General features: G+C 47.1%; 1 protein-coding gene across 7 annotated transcripts in view; it reads right to left on the bottom strand.

The window, feature by feature from the left end:
* TDRD7 (tudor domain containing 7) overlaps nt 1-25,148 on the bottom strand; it is a 47,397-nt gene extending 22,249 nt beyond the window's left edge. Inside the window, exons 1-6 of one of the 7 annotated variants that reach the window (XM_051809098.1) lie at nt 25,052-25,148; nt 20,292-20,516; nt 13,086-13,227; nt 11,755-11,968; nt 6,503-6,588; nt 5,117-5,334 (exon numbers count right to left, since the gene is read on the bottom strand). In XM_051809098.1, coding sequence (XP_051665058.1) covers nt 5,117-5,334; nt 6,503-6,588; nt 11,755-11,968; nt 13,086-13,227; nt 20,292-20,498 — 867 coding nt within the window. In that variant the 5' untranslated portion in view covers nt 20,499-20,516; nt 25,052-25,148. The other 6 variants (XM_051809096.1, XM_051809099.1, XM_051809095.1 and 3 more) reach the window with 6 other exon arrangements.
* Nucleotides 25,149-26,147: the final 999 nt, after the last annotated feature.

The raw sequence follows: 26,147 nt of genomic DNA, 5'->3' as shown, positions 1-26,147 counted from the left end.
ATAGGGGACTGACATATTTTGTCATCATCTCAGATTGATATAAAAGGATGAAAAAAGGCAGCTACTAGAAAGAATGCAGCACCAAACCTGACTGAAAATTAGAAGCTAAGAGAAGTGGGGTAGTTCAGTCTGGAGAAGAGAAGGCTTATAGCAGGTGTCCAGTATCTAAAGGAACTTATAAGAAAGATGTGGAGAAACATTTTAGCAGGACCTGTTGCCATAGGACAGAGGGTAATGGCTTTAAACTAAAAGAGAAGAGATTTACACTGCATATAAGGATGACATTTTTTACAATAAAGGCAGTGAAACACTGGCACAGGTTCCCAGACAGGTGGTTGATGCCTGGAAGTGTTCAAGGCAAGGTTGGATGGGGCTCTGAGCAACCCGATCTAGTTGAAGATGTCCCTGCTCATTGCAGGGGGGTTGGAACTAGATGGCCTTTAAAGGCTCCTTCCAACCCAAACAACTCTACAACTCTACAATAATTACATACAGACAGACTGATTTAGTGCACTGGAACTGTACTGGGTCAGAACAAGGATATTCCTTGCCTAACATCCTAGTTGACAACAGCAGGCGTCCAGGAAAAAGCATAAGTGACAGGATGGTTGTAGGGACTCCTTCTCCTCCCATTCTGGATACTCCATAGTTCAGGCACTACTAGTGACAGTTTCTTTGGAATGAAGTAGTTCATGACAACTAAGGCCAGAGATCACCAGTGTATGTATTCAGTTGCTTTTGAATTCATGATGATTAACATTCCCCATCTACCTTCTTCAAGTCTCTTATTATATTATAGCCCATATCTCCATCTTTCCCCACTTAAATCGTTTAACTCAATTTTTGCTTGTATAGAACTCAGTACTTATGTTTACCTGTCACCCTCTTGAATCATCTTTTCACTCTGCTTGGTCTCTCAGTCAAGTTTTGTTTGTGTATTTTTCGGGTGGAGACGGGAGGAACACATTTGATTCTGATATGTGCTTACAAAATAGGTTTCCCCACTGGTACAGTGTTTGCTATTTTGTTCTCTGTTCATGAGAACAGGGAAGTCTTTACAGGGAAGTTTGCTGCCCGGGGCCCCTGGGGCCCGAATCTAGATGAGATGTCACTGGAAAACTGAATAGCTTAGTATAGCTTTGGACTCTTATCCACTCCTGCACTTTCACGTGAGTACCAAATATGTTGCAACAAAAAGTTTAAGGTCGATCAAAAGAGATTTCAGAGCCCTGGGAACAATGTTTAAAAATTCAGAAGCACAGGCAGTATCTTCTTCAATCCTCCCAGTAACAAAGAGAAGCTCTGGAAAAAAACAGATGAACCCAAGAGGTAAATACCTGGCTCTAGGACTGATGCTCGAAGCATTTCTTTACCAAGAGGTGGTCAAACACTGGAACAGGCTTCCTAGAGAGGTGGTTGATGCCCCAAGCCTATCAGTGTTCAAAAGGCATTTGGACAATGCCCTTAATGAAACATTTTAACTTTTGGTCATTCCTGAAGTGGTCAGGCAACTGGACGATCCCTTCCGACTGAAATACTTCTTTTCTATTTATTTTCAAGTAGTTATCACTTCCATTTTTCTGTACTGAGCCAATATTTGCATAAATGCCAAGATCTCTTTTCCCAAGCTTAGCAACACCCCCACAAAACCCCTACATTTTTTTAACGTGAGTCCTTTCTGTCCACAGCTGTAACTAAGTCTCACTTGAAATTTTATGGGCCGGCAACCTGGTATAAGGAGGTTACATAGTTCTTCAGAGAGCCCTGGTCATCATAAGCCCGAATAACCTTGTATTATTATCCAGCTCAACTTGTATTTGTACCCTCTACCATCTCACTTACTACAGTCCTGACCAGCATGTTTCCATGTGCTGCCTCTGTGGAATCCCACCACGAGTTCCTGCCTTTTTGAAGGTCAACCATTTCTGCCTTGCTCCATTTCTAGTCTTTTAACCAGTTAAACATCCATGCAAGGACTTTCCCTAACATCTCAGAACTGCCTAATTCTCTAAAAGCTTTTGCAAAACACCTCTGGAAATTCAAGTAAATGTTTTGAGAAAATATCTAGAAGTTTAACCTTCTCTTGCACTGCCATATGTGAATCATCATCTTCTAAATCACTCACAGAGTTCAAGTAACTGAGGAGAGCTGAGAATGTGCAAGGAAAAAGTCTTTTAAACATAAATACCACTCAGTAAGGAGGTTTATATTTAGACTACAAAGGGAACCATCAGTCATTTGGTACCATCAGTAAAATAAATTTATTATTACTTTTTGGGCTGCGACTTTCAAAAAAAAAGAGAACTTTTTAATTTATGTGTCTACATCCCTCTCACACCTCTGCTGTAATGTTCTCTCTCCCTATGGGGTTCAGTTGTCTGCATCCCAAGGATTCAAGGCTGAGCCCAAACACAGCAAAGTTATGTAACTTTGGGTCAGAATTCATAGAAAAGTGCTAAGTTCTGAGACAGACTTCTGAGAAAAATATGTAGAAAGATAAGAAATGAGACAGGGTAGAATGTCTAAATTAGGGATCACTAGCTGCTTAAATAATTCATCAAACAGAAAGGTATAAGATCCTAAAATAAAAAGATGAAGGTGGGAGGGTCACTACCAGTCGTCACTTTTTTTAAAGCTTGAGTCCTGCTGGAGATGAAAGCAAACAATTCAGCCACACCATGGATCTGACTGACATAGCTGTTGAAGCAGATTCTTCTCCTGACTGAAGCCTGTCTAGACAGCAAAGATTTCTGGGTTATTATATAACAGTGGTGAGCATATTTACTGTCAGCCCCATTGCTAATGAAGGCTTGGCTATAATCTGGGAGTCCTTGCCACTACTTACTTCCTTTGTACTTTTGCACTTAGCTGTGCAAAATATGTTGCTACAAGTCAGATGCTCAGGCAAGCTAACCTAAAGAAGGGAGGTAACAGATCAATGGAGAACAAAGTCAGGCTCCATAGTTTGTAATATGTCCTCTTCCCTGAAAGGTGAAGGCTGAAAACAAGATCATCAATCTGCAACCTTAGTGCAGTCAACTATAGTGACTTTTGGAGACTTCAGCTCACTAGATAGGAAAAATGTCCATTAATGGTGGTTGTAACCTAAAATAGAAATAACCATTTCCTAGAAACAAATCCTTCATTTCCGACAGAAGTTTAGGGATACAAGTTATTCAGAAATAATATTGTCCAAAGCAGTGTCCTCAAATGAGAAGCTTGAAGAGGCAGAAAATGCATTACAAGGTCTATTGCCTGCTGGTTTGTAACTATGCTACTACTGATCAGCATGAGATAAAGAAGAGCATCTGCTGTCTCTTTAAGAAAATACAGAGAGAAACATCAGGCATTTTTTTCTGTTCTCAGCCTGGCAAACACTCCCAGTGTAAGTAACCACAAGGCAGAAATAATTCAGAAATTAGTCACGGAAGCATCTTTACTGATACTGGAGACACTACAGTCTGTCCTCTGGTATTTCAAAGTTTCTGTGGACCTGCACACCTGCAGACAATATGTTTGAATCAGGAATAAACGCTGATTATATTTAAGAGATGCACAGTATGGGAAGTCCCAGTTCAAATTTCTCCATGCCTGAGCCATGACTGCGATTTCATAAGTCAGTAAACTGAGACAGGCTTTACAGGCTCATTAACAGCTCTCCACAATAAGACTGACTGTGCCAAGATAACTTGATAGTTCTGACTGCTGTTGTGCTGTGCCCACTGTATTACAATGCTTCCACAGATTTAATGACTGCACATTTACGCTAAAATGACTTTATTTGCTTGCTAGGGAGAAGAGATAGACCCAATAGACAACAAGCAAATGGATAACGAACACAGAGCGAAGATCCTGGATGAAAAGGACTGACTGAAACATTAGCTACAAAAAAAAGACAAAAATTTGCTTCATGAATTAAGCAACTCAAGATGTAAGAGCTTGCTCCATGGATTATACAGGAACCAATCATCAACCATCAAAACAAATGCTGCTGATTTCATATGTTACTGGTGTTTGTAATAAACTGTCACGAACGCATTTTACATATCTGTGAGAATAGCACATATGCATGCAAATGGTGTTATTCCTGAAGAGCAACTATTTAATCTCAGTTAAACCTTTCTTTTTTTTAGCATTTGAAGTTATTACATGAGAAAATACTTAGCAGGACATACATGAAAAGTCACTTCAAGCAGATAAGTATTCTCATTACTTCAGTACTCATCTGGTGCCACAGTTCAATAGATACTGAAGAAGTTGAAAGTGTTCACTGATATGACTGGCCTGTTAAAGTAAAGCTAAACAAAGATTTGATGCAAAGCTGCAGAGCACCATAAATGTAGAAGGAGAGATAAAAGTCCAGCTGTTGAAGACCCTCAACCCAGTGGTGATGGCAACTCACACAGCAGATCTGGAAGTGGATACTCATCCTGATATCAGTCCCTAATATGAAGGACAAAGACACCCTTGGTGATTAAGAGATAACAGATATCAGGAGCAGAGCAGGAAGGGGCTGAGCTGTAGTCTCTCCCCCCAACACTATCACACTTGAATTTCATCTATTATTGTATCACAAGCCTAACTTACACAGCAAAATTCCATAACCTTGGCTTAGGATGTGAGAAAGACGTACGGAAAAGTCTACAGAAAAATATGGATAGACCTCAGATGGTTCACACAGGATCTGCTGGTAGCTTATAGGTTTAAGAGGAGATAAACCCACCAACGAGGAGAAGTATAGAAAGCAACAGGGAAAAAACAAAACCCAACAACAAAAAGCAGGGCAGGAAGAGCACGTGTCATCAGCTGTTTGAGTTGTCACTATTGGAGTCAGTTAAAGGTGGCAACTCAGCAACCCCAGGCACTTATTTGCTCCAGGACAACACAGAGGCTGACCTCCTTCTCCATAACAATGCTAGTCCACTCAACAATGACCTTCTGGGTTTCAAAGGCATTGTTACAATTTGGGGGGTGGGAGGATTTTGTTTTGTTTTTTTGTCACATGAAATGATCATGAAATGACATGTAGGCATAGATAAAATAACATCTGGAAAATGAACACTCAGAAATCTGTAGGGTATTGGCATCTTCCATAAAAATGACATTCAATACTTACTGTGCACACATGAGGCCAGTTCTCAAGCTGATGGAGCACTTCTGTGCTAAGATCCTCCCAGAACATTTCCCGATAGATCTGTGGCATCTTTGACACCTTGACACCACTGCTGTACTTGCTCAGAAGCTCCTTAATGCGACTCTGAAGTTCATTGACATCAGCAGCAGAAGAGCCAGAGGAAACAGTATGTGTCTCTGCAGTGGATGTATTTAAGTTATCTGTTAAAAAAATACAGCCTTGAAGTACACACAGCCTTACCAACAGAGAGAAATACAGATGATTACCTCCTTACTTAAAAATTAAACACCTGAGCTGCCACTGTAACATCAGCTCTAAAATGTGCCTCTCCTGCCCAGCACGGCTAGTTCAGTGACTTTCTATTAGAAAGAGCTATGGAAACCTCAGACATTTAGTAACTGACCTAAAGCTGCATTTTCAATCACCATAGTTATTTTCATAAGATGCTGCTAAATTTTACTTCTGAAGAAATTCTGGAAGAGGATGTAGAACCCTCAGCCCCACTGCAGCTGAGAAGCTGCACTAAGGCAGTATCCCAAGGGGGGCACAAGATAATTTCTTTATGAATACACACACAACAAAGACACAGCAAAACAACTAAGAATGTTCTTCTATATTCAGACAGGCGCACAACTCAGACCAATCATTTCCCTTTCATTCCAAGATATGTCCTGACGAAAAGTCTCCATCCAGCACACAGCCTTTCTGTGCTACTGCATCCAAGGAAGCCCTCCAACAAAGCAGCAAAAGAGACAACAACTGTCCACGTGCTCTGGACAGTTTCATACACTGTGTGCAGGAGTAAGACAGTCATTATTTCTGGGGGAGGTTCACATCACTAGCTTGCCTTCTCCCTCATCTCTGCTCCTTTCTTTCCTTTGAAGGAGTATATTTGCTACCACTCCTGAAGCTTCACAAATCAGCCTCACAGGTCTCAAAGAAAACAACCATCATTTGGCAAGCTCACTAACTGCAGAACTGTTGTGAATCAGGTAGGCAGGATGGTATTTTCTGGACAGATACATTAGTGTGCTGCTTACTTCTGAAACCCAGGATTTCACTCTTCTACCAGAGCCCTAACCTGGCAGTGAAGTTAAGTTTACTCCTCCTGTTTCCAAGCTACTCACACTAGCTTTGTGATTGGCTTTGACACTTACTACCCAATGTTTTTCATAAAAGACTGAGAGGCAGACAAGCGAACACACACATTTCCTCAGCACAATGAAATGAGAGTGAGAAGGTTCACTCATAGGACTTGGTTTCTCACCCAAACCTATTTCATTCAAAACAAGTACTAAGATGGATTTTTCTTAAGATGACATCCAGTCTAATATGAGCAGTCAACAAAAATTTTCTTAATGGGTATACCATTTGATTCTGTGGAAGAGCTTCTGGACAGGTGAACTTGCAACTCTTTCTGAAACCGTGGTGGGACTGTCAGTCTCTTCTCAGACCTAAAATTGCAAAGAAAATGGCTTAAAATCATTCTCTTATCTCTAAATATTCCATTTGTTTATAAGACCTATACATAAAACAAATTCCACACACTTCTAGAAGGCCTTCTGCACAAGATCATTACTCACAATGTCCTTGCTTGGAAGACAACCTGATGAGCAGTAACAGTACATATCAAGAAGTGGTTTCTAGTTTTTTTCTTATTTTCCTTATTATTGTGAGAATCAAAACACACAGTAAAGAGACATTAGCAAAAGAAAAGCACTTAGACCTAGTAACAGCTGACAGTCTTACACTCGATACATTTAGTCTCACTATTTGGTCATTTATCTGGATGGCATCTCAGTCTTGCTCTTGAACATGATTATGTTAATCTGCTTGGTAGCCATGTGCTTCCTGAGAGTATTTGGCTTCAGAAGTCAGAGAAACACACGGCAGTTAAGGTCTTTTTCTGGATGCTGTTGCTACCTCATTTAACAGATTCCTCTCTGATGATATCTCCCACTGAAAGTACAAAAATGTCATGCTTGCAGGACCTTCTGAGGTGCCTCAGAGAGCAGCAGCTTTTACTGGGAGCATAGACACCTAGATGAGCTCCTGACACTGAAGAGATCACAGTTGTGTGTAGCTCACTAAGAAGTGAAAACAATCACCTGTGAAATAATTACATACACTGCAAGCAAAAGAGAAAAAAGTTTGAAGACTAGGACCAAGCACTTCCCAAAGTCACACATGCAAGGAAAAACTGTGGTGGAGAAATCAGGGTGGCAACAAAACAGCTCTCCACCAAAACACAGCAGGTTGCTGTGAACCAGGCATCTCCAGACCAGAGCAGACCTTGCAAATGCACTTGGCAGGCTTTGCAGATGACCTCTGCCCAGGGGCCAGTAAGAACACTGGCCTGAACTGTGGAGTTCAGGGACAACAATGAAGCAAAACAAAAACTTCACCAGCTGCAGAAACACCAGCTTCACCTGGACTCTCAAAAGGTAGGACAGCTGTTCAAGTATGATGTTGAGACTAGCAGCCATGGGGAGCCGAGATCAAGGAGCTCTATATGCCACCAAACTGACTTTTCACCAGAGCAGATCCATGAATCAGAAAGAGGCCTCCCACATTCACATATGTTCTAAGCAACATCTTAAAAAATTTAACATGCATTTGTCTCCCTTGCTTTTTTGGTGTCCCCATGAGATGAAACCACTGCTCCCTCATCAGCTATGTGGTGTCATTTGTACGAAAAATAATACTTCTGTTCTGAATCATGTCTCACAGCATTAGCAGTGAAGACAGCTACTGCCCAGCACAGCAATTAATAAAACAGGAGTCATGCCCAGAAGTGCTAGACAACAGCACATATGTGAAACTCAAAAAGTGCAACAGCAAAGCCACCCACACAAAATCAAAACACACATTCACAACTTGCACTTGTTGGGTATCTGAAAAGACTCTTCCAACATTCCACCTGCATCACAGGAAAACCCTTGACTTTCTGGGCACAGCTCAGATGCCCACACAAAGCAGCAGCAGTCTCTTCTTAGAAGGTGTGCTGTGACTGGCTATGCAGACCCTACAAGAAATCCAGGATCTCATTTCTCTGTACGTATATGTACCAGTAAGGACAACTCCAAGCTGGATAGACACCCAAGCTAAAAGAAGTCCTCTTAATGGAAGTAGACTCAGAAGAGACTACTGCCATTGCTAGTCAGAAAGCAAAACAATTCCATGAACTAGCTACATAGAGCTAATGGAGACTGTCCTGCTAGCCATCTCCCAACAGGAATCCATAGCTGAGTTCTAGTCCTCAGTGGCACACATCACTTGTATCACCGTAAGCCACACGTGAGGTGACATGAATGATGTAAGTGCAGGCTAGGCCAGCAGGAACTGCAGCAAGGTTTCAGTGAGGAAAAAGGCAGATGTTCCCCTCTCAAGCCATGCCATCTGGACACCTTGGAAAGGAACTTGGAACAGACTGATGATTCCCTTATGTATCTTGTGAAAGCTAATTGGATTTGGGATCCTCTCAGTATTAAGAAACTTCATGTGGTGTCTTCCTGTGCTTTCTGCTATGGTTCAACAAATTCCCATGGAATGAAGTGGTGCTAACATCAGCTTTGAGCCCAGTCACCATCAGTTTCAAGCCCTGCAATTAGACAAGGATCCTGTGATGTGCTTCTTGCTCACACAGATCATGATGGCCTTATGACCCCAGCAATGAGATGGAACACAGCCAGACAGCGGCAGGGCCAACACACTTCTCTCCAGCATGCAGGTGTGGACAACTGAGCTGCCTGCAAGGCCTCATGTTCCTCAGCTGCTAGAAACCTGCTCCCAGCAAGAGGGTCTCCTAGCCACACCAGAAGCCTGGCCCCTCACAAATGCCTGACCAGCCATGCAGCCCTGCCAAGTCACCCACCTGCAGCTGTAGCTGAGCAGCCAGCTACATCTCACTCTCAGACATCACCATCTCACAGTGAAGGGAAGCCATGCCCTTCCCTTCCAACTGCCTAACCTTGGTAAGGCCTGTGCCATCCCAATCTGCTCTTTGGTCCTCGGACAGTGCTATCTCAGCAGCAGGGCCAGGCAGTGGCCAGCAGTGAATGGTTTCTGCTGCTTCCAGTGAGGAGGTCAACAAGCACCTCAGCCTGTTCTCATCCATGCGGCTGCTTTCCACCCTCAAGGATCTCTGCAGTTAACCTTACCAGCAAGGTCTCTCCCGGTTTCTGGGGATTTGCAGGTCCACAGTCATGACATGAACTTACTCAAGTCATTGATGCTATAAAGACAGCCTCTCAGATCTGCAGCAGCATCTGCAAGAAGGCCTGGAAGGGTAGCAGGAAACAACCTGGTACAACTGCAGCTACCTTCAGCAACTACCTGTTGTCATGTGAGTGTGACAGAATGGGGAGGACAAACATCTCGTTCCCCTACCACCCAATCTACATAGTCACAGATGCAGCAGTCATGAAAATCTCTGAGAAAAATATCACTGAGTGCTACAGAGGTGGGACATAGACTTTGGCAGTCACAAAGGGAATTGCCATTTTCATCCTCATGGTGGGGCTTCATTACATGATAACAGGCAAAGTCTGTCACTGGCAGGACATCCTGTCAAGGCAAGTAACACAAATCTACCACAGCAGGACCAATGTTCAACAGAAAAGGAGAAAACAAAGACCCTTCAGTGCAACCATAAGAGTACGGATTTGCTACAACTGGGTAAATGGAGGGGCAGGGTGGGTAACAGAAAACCAAAAACCACAGATAGCCAGTGGTTCACCCCAAACTGGGAAATGGGGCAGCCACAGTCTGTCATCTTCAGGACTTGTCTCAGTCAACTTGTGCTGTGAATGCTCAGCCACTCTCACAGGCAAGTGCTGACACCACTGCTGGAACAGTGCCCTCGAGTCTGTGCCAGCTACCTGAGGCTGCTGTGAGCTCAGGACTTCTGAGGATGCTGCTCACAGTTCCACCCATTTGCACACTGTTTTGAGCTCAGGACTTGCTGGCACAAAGAAGCCTTCCCTCCTGCAACTCCCAAGCAACTGCAGTAGCTCAGGAGTTACAAAACGTCCACAGCAGCAAGGACACTGGCCATGGATCTTGCCAGTCCTGCTTCAAACTGGCCAAGTTGAAACAAATTAATCCAGTCACATGGCCACTACACAACCTTGCATTCAAACAGAGTATGATCCTCTTCTTTCTGAACTCTCCCTTCAGTATGTGAAACTAACAAGCTAACAGGACAGCATTTGAACCATTTGCTACAGCACAAGATATCTTCTCCTCCAAAACTACCTGGGCCAAAGCAGACTTCACTTTGTAGCTTCTCCTTCACAGCTGGACAGGAACAGACACCAGAAACAAAAGCAGAACACCTACGTGAAAGCAGTACATGGGAGCAGAGCGATGAGCAAAATAACAACACAAGATGTAGCACACTCCATTAGAACACCCGGAATAGGACTGACATCTACTTAATTTTATTTCACACATTATGAATCTTCAAGTACCTGGCCTTCCAGTAACTAACTTGGAGAGAATTGTAAGTGCTGTTTTTGCTCTGCCTGTCTGGGACAAAGGACCTCTGCCTTTTAGGGAAGTGCCACTTAAAAAACTGGAACTCATATGCACACATGGAAAAGGGAAGGCCTGTGCACACTTGCTCTCACATTTCTGGATCACAGCAGGATGGCTTGGCCCTTCTCTTCTCTGCACAACAGACATCTGACACACACAGGACTCATGCAGGTGACTGGGACAGGACGTGCCTGCTTTCTGTGGCTCTTCCAGAAACAGCAGGCACCACGGCAGGATTAAGCTGTCGCGCTGCTCCGTGCCACTTCATACTATGCCACCATGGAAGCAGCACACCACTGCCTTTTCCATTCAGTGCAAGTCTGGCTTCTAACCCAGCCCGCTGACCTGCAAAGGATTACCACCACAATCACAGCTCCAGCGGACTTAGCACAGCCACAATGAGGGAACAGCAAACACTTTCTCCCCACCATCAGCTGATGGCCCACAGCAGCCGAAAACAACACAGAAAGAGAAATGATGGGGCAGCAGCTGCCTAAGCCACCTGGATTAGGGAGGCTCAAACCCGCCTGAAAACCACTATGTACTGCTAACCCAGCAAAACTGCAGCTCCAGCCCTCAGCTCACTTCACCCAAACACACTCAGGCGGCTCCTGGCTCCCAGCACACTGACAAGGGCCACAAACACTCCTGCTGCAACACAGAGCTCAGGCAAGAGGCAAACACCAGCCACCTGAACACAACCATCACCCGGAGCATGCACCAGTGCCTGTCCCCTGCACACAAACCTCCTCCTGCCTTCTGTCACACTGGCCACAACAGCTCCCTCCTGAGCCTGGCAGGCTGTGACAGCCCCCCACTCCCTTGTTGGGACATCTTTGGCCAGCTTTCTCCCCAGAAGATGGAGCAGGCCAAGAGCACTGGGCAGCTATGGCAGCATCCAGAAAGGCAAAGGGTCATCCGTCTCCTTCCTGGGACACCAAACCACGTTCAAACTTCAGCATCTCCAAGTGTGGCAGCCCGGATTCCCACTGGATCCCAAAACACACTGCTGGCACAGCGGCATCCAAGGGTCCCCCCCACTTCCTTTCACCTTGCTCACACACACACATGCACACACTGACCTGTTTACCACAGTGACATGCCTCTGCATGGGGATTTCTTTAGGTGATCCACTCCCAGCAGTTGAAGGCAAGGCAGACCGGGCACTGTCCACAACAGGTTTCACAGCTCCAGACGCCACTTCTCTGCCTCGGGGCAGGCGAGAAACAGGCTTCTTGCTGCCTTCTTCTGGCACACTCAAAGACCGGGGCTGTCGCAAAGTTCCTTTGGGCTTTCCTAAAGAGTTTGCAGATGGAGCCATGAGCAGCACTCTCCTCCACCCAACCAGTCTATTTCCACCTCCCTGGGCACCTCCTGCACTGCTGTCCAAAGGGTTTCTTCTTTTCTACTCTGGCCTGCAGGCACCCAAACTCCCACCACAAATCACAGGTGACCAAGTACAACACCCACAGGGAAACACACTACGCTGGTTTTCAGGCAACACTGGGATAAACAAGCTCTTGGTCACCTTGCGGTTTATGTGCTGGCTGTGCCACATCAATTCTGGAGGGTTGAAACACTTCTGAGGGGTATTGCTGTGCAAGACAGTAAACCAGTGTGCCTTTATAATTACTGTTGTTTAACTGGGGTATGAGTCACCAGTTCAGCTTCCCAACCAGAGGGAACTATTGGCATGGTTGCAGGAGAGCAAGAAGCAGCAAATCCTTCCTTACAGACAAGAGGAGAATACAAACAAAGACCCACTGTTGCTCCAACCTGCCAACTTGCAAGCAGATGGGTCTTGCCTGGGCCTGATCCTGGGCCCGATCCTGGGCCCACTCCCACAACAGCACAGCAGTGAGGGAAACCTGACCCACAACCTTTGGGAAAACACTGCTACAGCTTACACAAAAGGTAAGAGGTAAAAAGAGCAGGCAATGGGCATCAGAACTTTTGTGGCACTAGTGCACTGGCATCAGCAAAAGGAGCTGCTGAAAACAGCCACAGATGATGCTGCAGAGAGACTCCTTCTCACTGTCAGGGCATGGCTCACCCCTGCCACTCCATAATGGGCCAAAGCCGGCCTCAGAAAATGAGCAGGCTCGTTGCCACATTTCTTGCTCACATCTCAACCACACCTCTCACAGAAGCAGGGACACATGAAAGCGAAGCCAAGAGTCCTCTAAGAACTTTTTTTTTCAAGATCATTTGCATCTCACATACACGCTTGAGAAGGGCTTCCTCTCTGATCATGGCTTTCAAGCATAAGCACCCTTGTCAACAGCACTCCGTCCTCCCAGGAACTCTCCACCAGGACCATGCAGCTCATGGCCATTAGTGATGCACCCTCCTGGCGAAGACTTTTGCTGCAGCAGCTGCACAGTTCTTTCATAAAGGCAGGCCCATGGCTTACCTGATAAACTGACTGGAGATGTGTTCTTCAGCCTCATCTGACAGTTCACCTGCCGGACCGTTTTCTTTTTGGAACTCCTCTGTCGGGCCACCAGTTGAGCAACTCGCACAGTTTCACTGCAACTCACAGCATGGCAGACGACCTTGTTGGAGCACAAAGGGGACAGGGAAAAGCAGTCAGTGAGGCCCAAGCTCATCCGCAGCCCTCATAATGACTTGCATCCATTTCCAAGCCTGTACCTGCTGGGTCATGCAGGTCTGCAGGCAGTTCAGGAAAGGCTTTGGCAGACACTGATCTTGAAAACCTCCCTCTCTTTTTGCAGTGAACCTTAGAGAGCAGCAAAGCAGACAGCCAGAGCCTCTCCATCACCTTCCCAGATTAGTCTGAGCCCCTCCAAGAAACAGCCTGGTTTCTCACTCCCATACCACAGGCCCACAATCTTGCTTTACAACATTGGGAAGCCACGGGCTTCCAGCCTGCTCACACTCCTCTTGCCAAGGCTCACTAGAGGCTCTGGCACCACTCTGACCCTGCAGAGCTGGGCTGTCTTTGTCCTGTTTACCCCAGAAACAGCACAACTATCCTGTCTGCACAGATCGCCTCACAGGCACGGAGCTGGCCCCCAAAAACAGCCCAGCCTTGGACAAGCCCACGGCTATCTCCCTCCCAACTTAATGGCCTTTTGCCTCAGCATCCCCCTGCCACACACCATTACTTAAATGGATACAGAACCTGGCTTTGGCAAGCCCCCAAACCACATGTCTCATGTGCACTTTGCCTCACAAAGAAGATGCAAGCCCAAAGGTTTTGGCCACTCAACTGCTGCAAAGGCAGGATGAGAACTCCTCCAGGGCTCCACAAGGACACAAGCAGTCACCCCAAAAGCTAAAAACTGAAGTCTGTGTTCTCAGCCACAGTCTGTGGTGGTGACAGAAGCTGAGAAAAGGTCCCTCATGGGGCCAGCACTGCTACCTTCCTAACTATGCCCCCAACAAACACCAGAGCTGACAACTCAACACAGGAGAAGGGCAGGAGAAACTCAGGGACTTGGCCAGCACCTCTGAAGTTTAGCCAACGGCAGCTCTAGAAAGGACCTTTTCTCACAAGCAAGGCAGGGCAACCAAAGCAGAAGAACTGAGTGCCAAGGCAAAAAAATCCCAAGAGATTGCTAAACAGCAACAGCTTCTTCAAGGGCTCTCTCAGTCTCCCAGGGAGACCCAAACAGCCCAGAAAAATATGGGCAAGGGACGACAACATTAGGAACCAGGCAACACTCTTGGCCTCCACCACCACACTCCAGCTCATCCTTCCCCTCATCTTCTTCCTCCACTGCACACCCACCGTGTGTGCTGGGCTGGCTCAACACAGAGCCACTGCAGGGAGGGCCTCTCCTTCTGAGGGAGGGCTCTCCTATCCAGGGGCTCCTGCTCAGAAATCAGACGCATTGTGCAGTCAACACCCTACAAACAGCAATCCACCATCCACACCACTGCAGTGATTAAATGCCAGGAATCACAGAGAAATTGAGGACTACATCTCTGTAGTCCATGTCATACAGCATCTCTTCTGAGAGCAGCATCAACTAGACCTAGTTACTCAGTCAGGTGGTGGAATATCTCCAAGGACAGAGAACTCTCAACCACTCTGGACAACTTCTTCCACTGTTTAGCCAGTCTCACTGTAAAAAAGTGGGTGGTTTAATGTTTAAAAGGAATTACTTGTATTTTACTCCACTTCCGTTGTCTCTTGTCTGTTCACTGAATACCACTGAGAACTGGAGATTGAGTCTGACTCCATGTTTTTTTTACTCCCTCCAACAGACATTAGTACATATGGATAAGATTCCCTCGAGTTTTCTCTTCTCCAGCACAAACAGTCACAGCTCTCTGAGCCCTGCATCAAAGCTGTTCCAGTCCCTTCACAATCTTCACAGCCATTTACTGAACTTCCTTCACTGTGTCCATATCTCTCTTTGTTTCGGGAAGCTTGCAACTTGAACAAGCACCTTCAGCAGAGTGCTGGTAACATTCTCCCTAATGAATCCCAGCATGCTGTTATGTCCTTTGCTGCAATGGCACATTGCTGCTCACTGTGAACTTTGTGTCCATCAGAACTCCCAGGAATTCCTCTGCCAAGCTACTTTTCAGCTGGCCAGCCCCAAAACTATACAGGAACATGGGGCTGTTCTTCCCCAGGTGCAGGACTTGGTATTTCCCTCTACTGAACTTCATAGGGTTCTTGCTGTTCCATTGGTAACTAGTCTCCCAATGGGGTTTGTGCCACTTTTATAGGAGAGACTATTAAAAGCCTTACTAAAATTCAGATAAACCACATCCAGTGCTCTCCTCTCATCTATTCAGCAAGTACTCTCATTTTGGAAGGGTACTAATTTGGTCATATATGATTTTCAATTCATAGATCGACACTGACTTGCCTTCTTTTCTTTCAAATGCCTGGAACAACTTTCCAGATTAGCAGCTCAGTAACTTTCCCACAGTTCAAGGTCAGGCTGATCAGCCTGCAGTTCCTTCTTCCCACACTTCCTGGTAAATTCCTTTCAATCCTCAGAAACTTCCTACAAGCTATCCTTGAAGATAACTGTCACCCACGGATGCACCACAACAAACCCATGGACTTGTGCACGTTCACGTTGTTCAAATATTCCCTATCCTAATCCTTTCCCAAGAAGACTATGACTTCCTTGCCCTGCTCTTTCCCACTCTTCTCAGCCCATTCCTGCATATTTCCACAGTGCCTCTATATCCTTTCCACTTCACTCAATTCTGCTTCTGCCACTTGTGCACGTGCCTTTAATGGTAGACTCAAGTCAAGAGCTCCCTCTTCACCACGTGTCCCTCCTGCAACCTTGCTTAAGAGAAAGACTTTGTCATAGAGCTGACTGTTCCTTAGTCATAACTCATCTTTCTGAAAGGTGAACCTGAAATCCTTCACTCTTCACCCTTTCAGAGATGTCTGTGCAACAACCTGTGCTCGACAGCTTGAGCATGGACTTGATAAAGCTTTAGTGAAGTGAAAGACAGCAAAGGGTTGAAGTTCTTCATTTGCTGTACCTTCTTTCTTCTAGATTTTCAGTTGTGCCTGTATTTTCTCCTGTTACCTATACACTTAACCAGCTATTTTAAGGACTTTTTTCAGAAGCATGCTCTCAGAACTGTCAGTGCTTTGGGAGCACTCTGTCTTGGTCTTCAAGTTCTTGAAATGGTCAGTAATAAATGCAGTCTTTCTTAGGCCCATGCACATTTGTTTGGCAGTATCTGTATATTCCTCCCAGCATGCTTTTACCTGCTCCCACCTCACGCATGCTTCCTTTTTATGGTTCAGTTTTGTCAGTGCTCCTGGCTCCTTTGCTTTTTTCCCCTCAGCTGTTGGAACAGACCATTCTTGAAATTGGAGGAGGCAATCCTTGAAAGTCTACCACCTCTCCTGGATCACTCTTCTCCCCAGGATTGTATTCCATAGGAGTCTTCCAAGCAGATTCCTGAACAGGCTAAAATCTGCTCTCCCAAAGTCCTGCATTTTTGATCCTGCTTTTTGCTCTGTTTCCCTCATTTCAGGCTTACAAATGTCATCTTGCCACTGCAGACAGGACTGTTCCCAGCCTTTACATCTGCAAACAGCTGTTCCTTGTTTCTAAGAACTGTGTCCAGCAGAGCATCTCTCCTCACTGATTCACCACTTGTGTCACGATGTTGACATCAGCACACCCCAGAAACATCCTGGATTGCTTATGCCTGGATGTCTTGTCCCTACAGCAGGTACGGCAGTGGCTCAAGTCCTCCGTGAGGATCAGGACCTGCAAACGCAAGGCTTTTTCCAGGTGTCAGAAAAAGGCATCATCTGCTTTATCTACCACTTCTTCCCAATTAGGGCATTTGTAACAGACAGCCACCACATTGCCCATACACTGTTCTCTCCAGTACTCATAAGCTCTTGCTGTCTCATTATCCGTCCCAAGGGAGAGCTCCCAGCATCCCCACTGCTCCCTTACTTGGAGGGGCTCACAGAAACCCCTTCTACTTGCCACTGCAGCCCATCATTCCTCAGCAACCTGTGTCAATCCACAGCAGCATGTCAGCTGTGTGTGTTGTTGCAACACCTCTCCATGACCCTCAATGAGATCACAGCCCTGAACAGCATGCAGGCTTCCAGTTTCTCCTGGTTGTGTCCCAGGCTGTGGATAGTCATGTACCAGCACTTCAGAGAGGTGCCCAGATCCACCCATTTCCAGAGAAGGGTATGAGAGCTTTCCTCATCCTCCTAGCTCACAGGAGTGGATGAATGTGGGATGGATCACCTTGAACCTTGCTCTCAAAGTCTCAATATAAAAGGTTTTTTGTTCATAGAGTTTATCATAGTTTCATAAATGCATATTTTCACATCTAATTTCAGGTACATTTCAGGTTTTTCCTGTTGCTAATGTTGTAAGTCATTTTCAACATTTTCTTCCCTTGTTTTCACATCACAGTGATTTTAAGTTTAGCAAAAATGATGGTTTGAGTTAGGATGAATTCAGATGTAAAAAGAGATGGGGTGGATGAGCACAGAAAAGCAGTCTTCAATTTCCTCCTTTGGGAGGGGTTTGGTTATTCAAGCAGAAGTCAAAGTTTTCTTACAGAAAGGTGCAACTACAATCTTCTTGTAAATGAACATGAAGTGAAGCAAATCAGGGTTCCTTGACATGATACAATCACCTGTTACAGGTGCACAGTATTTCAATGTGAGTTCCCTTGCAGCGTTTTCTGTATGCTGAATTTAATTCTCATCTTGTGTGGAAACTGGAAGACATATCTACTGCACGAAATAAAAACTGTCAGCTTTCATCTTTCCTAGATCCAAGACAGTTAAATTAGTGTTCAGTAGTAAAAGAAATAAGGGACAATTTGTATCATTGCCTTCCCAATAGATGCAGTCTGCTCAGCATCAGTTACCTAGCCAATATTCACCTCACACAAATACTTTAAGCAGCATGTATCACGTGACAATCTGAGATCAATTTGTATTATTTATTGCCTACTTTATACTATTCCTTGTTGAATGCAATTTTTATGGTATGTGTTGGGCAGCTGCCCTAGCAGTAAGGAAAGTCCTAGGCTGCAGTCAGGATCATCAGCTGCTAGTAGACCCCTCGATGTGCATGCCTTTGCTTTCCTGCACCATTGTTCACAAAGAGATTAAAGGAAGAGGCAAGGGTCTTGACAGACATTTTGGAGATCAGAGTACTCCTAGAGTCATGAAGAGAGGCTGACTGACTGCCTGCTCTCACAGTAGGTTTGTGTGGACTCTGAAATCTGGTCTCAGCCTATAATGGAGCTCAAGTACTCTGGAGAGATAGGAACAAAGAGCAAAAGCTCATAGTGACATATGGCCCAGGTCCTGTATCAGGAAAGCATGCAGGAGCAGTCCCAAGTAGTTACCAGCTAAAACTAGTGCACAATCACACTTGCCACTCTGTTTAATGTCTGCCATGGGGACACTATGGACAGTGGCAACAGGAGGGTCATCAAACAGACCATGGGATCAGTCTTTGTGCCTCTCCTGCCTCCCAGGTATTCACAGGATGATTCCTCTCAGCTGCTTCAGCCATGCAGAGCATAGCTGGCATTCCTGAACCAAAGCCAGTGCTCCTCAACTACTTAAAGAACCCTGTTTAGTCACTTTCTCCTTTTTCATCTCCTAAAGTCACTTTTCACTCTTGTTACAGCTGCTGCAAAGAAGTCACTGCCTCTAGTGCCACCCAAGAGTCCACAAGGCCCTCAGCACACATCGTATTAGAGGATAAACAAGGCTCTCAAGGGAACGGGAGGATACCAGATTACACTCTGCAAGGCCCTAGTTAGAAACAGATGGCTATGTGCCAGAACTACCACGAGGAAGCATTAAATTGCAGGATCACAAATGTTCCCGGACCTGAGGTACTTGCAATCATGCTATTGATGTAGCTGCAGCCAATGCAGGCTTGGAACAAGTGAAAAAGAATCCCAAACGTGGTTGTCTCTTGCAAATGGGCAAATTCTGACAGTTGTAAAAATGCAGCAAGGGAACCTGTTGCTTAAAAACAGCCACATTTCCAGATATCAGTACAAAACCCAGGATGACTCTTGCCACACTCTTCACAGTAATGAGGGAGACTTAGTTCCGAGTTCTCAGAAGCCATACCGATCCAGCTGAGCAAACAAGGAAGCTCAGCCTTAAGTCCTGTCTCTCCAGATCTGCTCTGACAGCCATACATTGTGCCAAACATCTTCTAGCTTTCTGCTCTACCCCAGTCTACATAGACTTCAGGAATCCAGACATGGCTCCAAGTGAGGGAGAGGCTGCAAGCTCTCCACTCTAACAGACCATTTACATGTTATGCAGCTACACCAACTATCAAGAGAATGCATTCTGACTCAAAACCAAGAATGCCACACTATTGGACAAGGAGGTTTGTGGTCCTAGCAAGCTGCTTCCAAGGTGGTAGCCACCAAGAGACACAGGCTAGTGTAGCAAGGCCAAGGAATAAGGGACAACTCTCCCACCACACTAATTCTCTGCTAAGCTCTGTTCCACTGTCTCCTCGACCTGTGTGATGACTCCTTGCCCCTTGCACACTTGCTAAGTTGAGGAATTGCAACTCTTGCACCAAGGCACCTCACTTGCATGGGTTCTTCCTCACCTCAACATGTCTGTACAGTCCTGCCACTCTGCAACTCGTGACAAACAAGTCCTAGGCCCAAAGCAAGCACTGTCAGGCTTATAAGCAACAGCATTCAAAACAGCTTCACTGCAGGAAAAAGATGATGCTAAACCCCACCCAGAAGAGATGGTCAAGCTACACACATACGTAAAAGTTAACCTTCTTTAAGGTCCCAGGACAAACCATCAATACCTCTTCCAGAGTCAGAAATGCTGAGAGAGGAATGAGAGCTCTAAAGCCACATAAACTATCTTTCCAGCCATAATACACATCTCCAGGAAGACACCCCACAACTTTACATCTTTTGCATACACAGCTTCACAACTGGAATGCGCAGGCAGGAAAATAAGGGGCACTTGGTATCTGTGTCACAGTTTCCACTTCTCCCAGTACCATATGCACACTATGGTATTTTTCTCAGAAATCCACAGGATAAAAAGAGATAAAGTTATGAACCATGAACACTTTGCAGACACAAAAGCCATTTCTGAACTGTAACTGATTCTTACCTCTCCCATTTTGTTCTCTTCCATTCTGACCACTCCTGGGATACTCTCCAAGTAGCCTTCCAGTGTGTCATATCCTAGGTGCCTGAAGGGAATCAACTCATTGGTCAGAGATCTGTATTCACTCTGAAGCTCTGACAAACGTACACCATTTTTAAAGGCATGAAGAACAGCTCGCAGTGCTTTCACAACAAGTTCTGGCTCCTGCATCTTCACCTATAACCACCCCTAAAAGAAAAAAAAGAAAAAAGCATTTTTACATACAGAGGCTAAAACTAGCAGCTTTTACTATTCAATCTCCCTCCCTAAACAAGCAAGGATTCAGCAGCTCAGTGGAGACTGTGATACTTCTGGGTAGACTTGTAGGGCCCTGGTTGTACCAGACAAGCATCATGTGGTACGGAACACACGGGACATGACGTTGTCAAAAAACACTACTGAAGGAGCACAGCAACCCTCATGCACGGGTTGGCTCTGCCAGACCACCAAGACAGACTGCATGGCCAGAAGAGGGGCAGGGCCTGCTAAGTAACTGGCCTACCAAAGACAAGTGCTTGGATATTGCACGAGGGACACGGTAACCCTGGCTGCGTGTATAGGGAACGAGATGCTGGAGAGCAGTGCTGTGGAAAGGGCCCTGGGCTTCCTGGTTGATGGCAAGCTGAATCTGAGTCAGCAGTGCCCTGGTAGCCAGGAGGGCCAACCCTGTCCTGGGGGGCATCAGGCAAAGCATTGCCAGCCGGTCGAGGGAGGGGATTGTCCCGCTCTGCTCTGCACTGGGGCAGCCTCACCTTGAATATTGTGTGCAGTTTGGGCACCACAATGTAAGAAAGATATTTAGTTATTAGAGAGTGTCCATAGGAGGGCCAGGAAGATCATGAAGGGGGAAGGTACACAAAGAGCAGCTGAGGTCACTTGGTCTGTTCAGCCTGGAGGAGACCGAGGGGAGACATCACAGTCTACAACTTCCTCACAAGGAGAAGCAGAGGGGCAGGCTTCTCTTCTCTCTGGTGACAGGACCCAAGTGGCAGGACCCAAGGGTCTGAAGCTGTGTCAGAGGAGGTTTAGACTGGCTATCAAGATAAGGTTTTTCATCCAGCAGCTGGTTGGGCACTGGAACAAGCTCCCCAGGGAAGTGGTCACAGCACCAAACCTGCTGGAGTTCAAGAATTGTTTGGACAATGCCCTCAGGCACATTATGTGATTCTTTGGGCTGTCCTGTGCAGGGCCAGGAGCTGGGACTTCATGTGGGTCCCTACCAATTCAGAATATACTGTGATTCGATGACACCTTAATACCTGCATGGCCAGAACTTCCACTGTAAGTGGGACAAGGGCCAACCCCCCCCCCCTTGGCACCCAGCACTCCCTCCACTCATACCCCACGGTGACATTATGAGTGCTTGTCCCTCACCTGAGCCTGCATCCCCACACCAATGCCCACGTGTCAACTCCACCACGGAAAACACATGCACCCGGGCCATGCAATTTCTTACCCACAGGCGCACAATGCCTTGATTCCACTGATGCTCTTCAGAGAGAAAACCCAACAGAGGTCCCCAGGCACATGTTCCTCTGGCACTGGGATTTGGTTCTGGCCTTCTGTTTTTGCAGCCTGTGTTGCCCACTTCTGGTAGGGCCATGGGATGCCCACAGCCAGCCCCACTGATACGCTCTGCATGACCATCCCATTGGGCTCTGCCCTGGCATGGAGCCTTCTCAGCCTGGCTCACGGGACACATCTCTTCTGGACACAGAACAGGGCATTTGCCCAGGCCTGACGGGTGGCCACCTCACAGTGGTTCATAGCCCTCGGACATGTCCCAGTTCTCTGTGGCACTTCTTAGGTGCTCCCACAACACGTCAATGCTTTCTCTGCAGCCACGCAAAGTGGGAGGCAGGAACCTGCCTTTTACTTTTGTGTCATTACATTTCATTCACATCTAAGGATTCATTCCATTAGCTCTTTAGAAAGACTGCTTTATCTACCTTATGCCTATAATTTTACCAGTCTATTTAATTTATATACCTCTAGAAACACACAACATCAACATATCTACGTACATATATATACTGATATACTCCTTCATACAAAAATTTCTAACTCGCTACATACTGTATGTGTTGTATAAAAATATTTTGATATCTGAATACTTCCTGGTAGAAGGAAGCAGGAGTTGCAACACTGACAAAATGGCAGCTCCCTTGCACAAAATGGGAGCAGAAACCCACCAGCCAGGGCTCCTGCCTGGGAAGCCTGGGAAGTGCAGAGGGTGGTTCAAAGTGGGGCCAGTGCCACCTAAAGCCCTCCCAGCCCCCTCAGCTCACAGGCCTGCACACGCTGGGGGTGTTCCAGGAGCATCCAGCTATGGAATGCCAAGCAGCTCCAGGTAAAGTGCTCCTGCACAGGCGTCCTGCTCGCAGGCCCTCACTCGCCACAGGCAACTCCTGCCACAGGAACTGCCCCCCACAGCAGGGGACTGGACCTGGATGGAGCTCTCCCACAGCACAGGAACAACCCTGCTCTCCAAGCAGGTGCTGCATGCAGGCTCAAGTCCCAACACTCATCAAACTCACGTGCTTCAAACCCCTCGTCTTCACCACCCACCAACTAATGCCTGCAACACCGGCACAGCCATCACCTCACTCTCCTCCAGATGTTCCAGCTCAGGGCACAACAGCAGAGTCCCCCACTCCCCAGAACACCAAGGTGAGAAACTGCTGCCCACGGACCTGCACATCGATGCTCTCCCTCAATGGCAGCAGCGGCTGCAGCTGCAGCGCCGCCGTTCCGGACTCTGCAAAAGGCTGGGCTGCACTGCTCTCTGCAGAAGCAGCCCCTCTCCTCTCACAGCTTCCCTTCCTGAGGAAATCACCCGGGGCAACACACCAAGTCCAGAAGAAGGAGAAAGCTCAACCTCAGCACATTGCAGGTACACACTTCAGTTGCTCCCTTCCTGCACCCAACTTCACAACAGCCCAACTCAGGGGCCGGGCAAGGAAGGACAGCATCGAGTCCTTTTCTTCACCTTTCCCTTGAACAGGTTTACTTCAGGCACACACAGCACTTTGCTTACCTGACCGTGTCCCTCTGTGTGTACGCTCATATTTCCACACAGGCACACCCACGTACCTGCACCTACACACACAGCACTGCCTATACCTGTGGTCACACGTGCATGGTTCCTTAAACCCTCTGCCCTTGCTGGTCCAGCGTCCTTCACTGACTGACCGTGGAACAATCTCTGCCACACCTGCCCTCACATCCTCCCCTCACAGCTACGGGCACAGCGGTACCGCACCCAGGAGGAGGAGCACACGCTGAACTTGCACACCTCCACAGGGACACAGGCAAAAGCTACACTGGGCTCTTGGATCCTTCTCTCATCCTTTTAGAGACTTTGCAGCAGGTGAATTGAGCTTCAAAGAGTGAGAAGACGTGGTTGTCACCTGCTGGAAGAAAAACACTCAGGAGGTTCATATCTCCTTTGGATCCACTCATTGTCATGGGGATGTCATGTGTGAGACAATGTGTAAGTGGTTTAAAGTTCTGACCATTTACAAAAACCAAACACTCAAGCATTGAAAACTACACCAAACAATGCAGTTCTGTCTACAGTTGTGTTCCAAGCCACATTCATACAGAAGACACAGAAAAGTCATTGAGAACCTTTTTTAGGGCCTTTACTCTTCCTTTTAAATAACAGACCCAAATTCTTATTTGGTTAACATGGCTCTTGAAAGTCCTTGTATCCAAACTACTTGACTTTAACTTTCTGCTCAGGAAAAGAGTGACAATGAAGAAAACTTACAATAACCTGGGAAGGCAGTTTCAAAATTTTATTCAAATGAAGAAAGTTCACTAAAAAAAGAAAGGGAGTAGGATCATGAAGGAATGACATCATGTCATTATCAGACAGGTTAGTTGCATACCAATAATAGAGAGCTGAATTAGATCAGAAGCAGCAAACAGCATACCATAAACTATATCCTCCTAAACTATATTATGAGGAGTAGTCATGAGGACAATTCCCTTAGCTGAATGAGGTGGCAGATTCTAGGGTACAAAGGTTAAACTCAATCCAGTCTTAACCTTACACCTGAGGTGTACACCTTCTCATTCCCACCCTGCAATAATGCAGAAGGACTTGCAAGGCGTTCAAGTCTGTACCCATTACTCCTCGTAATGATGACAACACCGATAAATTAACACAAAGCTACATAGCTCAGAGTGGTTTCCGAGGCTTTTTAAAAATCCTTTTTGTGGTTAGCTGCTTTAGGATTATGTCATTCAGCAGTTATGACATTCCCCCAGCGGCTCACTGCCTCCGGACAGGAGGACACTTCATTGGAAACACAGCCCGAGCCGCCTCATCACCACTAAGTCAGCGCACATCGCTCAAACCATCTCTGCCAGCATCTGAACCGAAACTTTTTTCAGTTTGCTCAGAACAGATGAGCAGGCTCCGGTGCAAGGCAGCGTCCGCACTGCGGATCATTAGCCGGGCTACGGAAAAAAAAGGAAGTGCAGACAGCTCTCCCACGCACTCCTGGTAGCCACGCTTTTAGCAGACCACAAACACAGGTCTCTTCCGAAGGCACAAAGCAGTCACTAACCCGCTGAGGTCGGGACACTTTCTCTGTCACCACGCAGACCCAGAGCAGGAGCCGCCTCCCGCCGGCGGGCAGCGCCCGTCCCTCCGCGCTGCCTGTCCCCTCACTCCGCGAGGACTTACGCCCAGCAGGGCTCCGCTGCTTCCTTACCACCTCCTGACCCAGGGGCTTTCAGACACCAGCCAGAGCCTCTTCCCCCGTCGCTGCCGCCGGCGCGGGCCGGGCCGGGGCCGGGCGGAGCCGCCGCCGCCTCCCTGCGCGGGGCCTGGCACTGAGGGACCGCACAGCCGCTCCCGCCGCCGCCGCCCCGCCGGCCCGGCCCCCGCTCCCGCCCGCCCATGCGCGGCCCGGGCGGCCCGGCCCGCCCGTCGCCTCTGCCCCGCCCGCCCGGCCTGGGCCGCCTGCGGGCTCCGCGCCCTGCCCTCCCGGGAGCTGACCCCTGTCCCGCCCGGGGCCGCGCAGGGCTCAGAGGGTGCGGGTGCTTCTGCCCCGGCCGTGCCGCAGCAGGTCGCCGTGCCCGCTTCCCACGGGGGCGGTGAGCCCTCGGTCCTGTCACAAGGCAGCAGCCAAAATCAACTTCTTGAGGGAGAGGCTGAGGAATGACTGTTCAGTGCATCTCTCCTGCAGAGAACCAAAAAGTCACGGAACCTTAAGGGGTTGGAAGGGACCTTAAAGGTCTTCTAGTCCCAGCCGCCCCTGCCATGGGCAGGGACACCTCCCACTGGACCAGGTTGTTCAAGGCCTTGTCCAACCTTGGCCTTGAATGGTGCCAGAGTTGGGGCATCCACAACCTCCCTGGGTAACCTGTTTCAGTATCTCGCCACCCTCACAGTACAGAATTTTTTCCCGACACCTGGCCTGACTTTTCCTGTTTCCAGTTTGTACCCATTACTCCTTGTTCTATCACCACAGTTCCTGATGGAGTCCCTCTCTGGCCTCCCTGTAGACCCCCATCAGATACTGGAAGGTTACTGTGAGGTCTCCACACAACCTTCTCCACGCTGAACAGCCCCAGCTTTCTCAGTGTGTCTTCAGAAGGCTGGTGTTCCAGTCTTCTTTGCAACTTCATGGCCCTCCTCTGGACTTGCTCCAACTGTTCCGTGTCCTTATGTTGGGGACACCAGAACTGTACACAGTACTTCTGCAGGTCTTAAATTAATTCACTTAAATGCCTTCATTTCTGAGTACAGAAAACTTCACTGAATTTCATCTGTACAAAACCATTGCATGGTTGCATGTTCCATCA

This window comes from Manacus candei, unplaced genomic scaffold (genome assembly GCF_025592945.1).
Source record: "Manacus candei isolate 608988 ecotype Guabito, Panama unplaced genomic scaffold, ASM2559294v1 h1tg000074l, whole genome shotgun sequence".
Taxonomy (NCBI): Eukaryota; Metazoa; Chordata; class Aves; order Passeriformes; family Pipridae; genus Manacus; species Manacus candei.
Note: the sequence above shows the minus strand (reverse complement) of the source record. Positions and strands in the feature narration are given on the sequence as shown.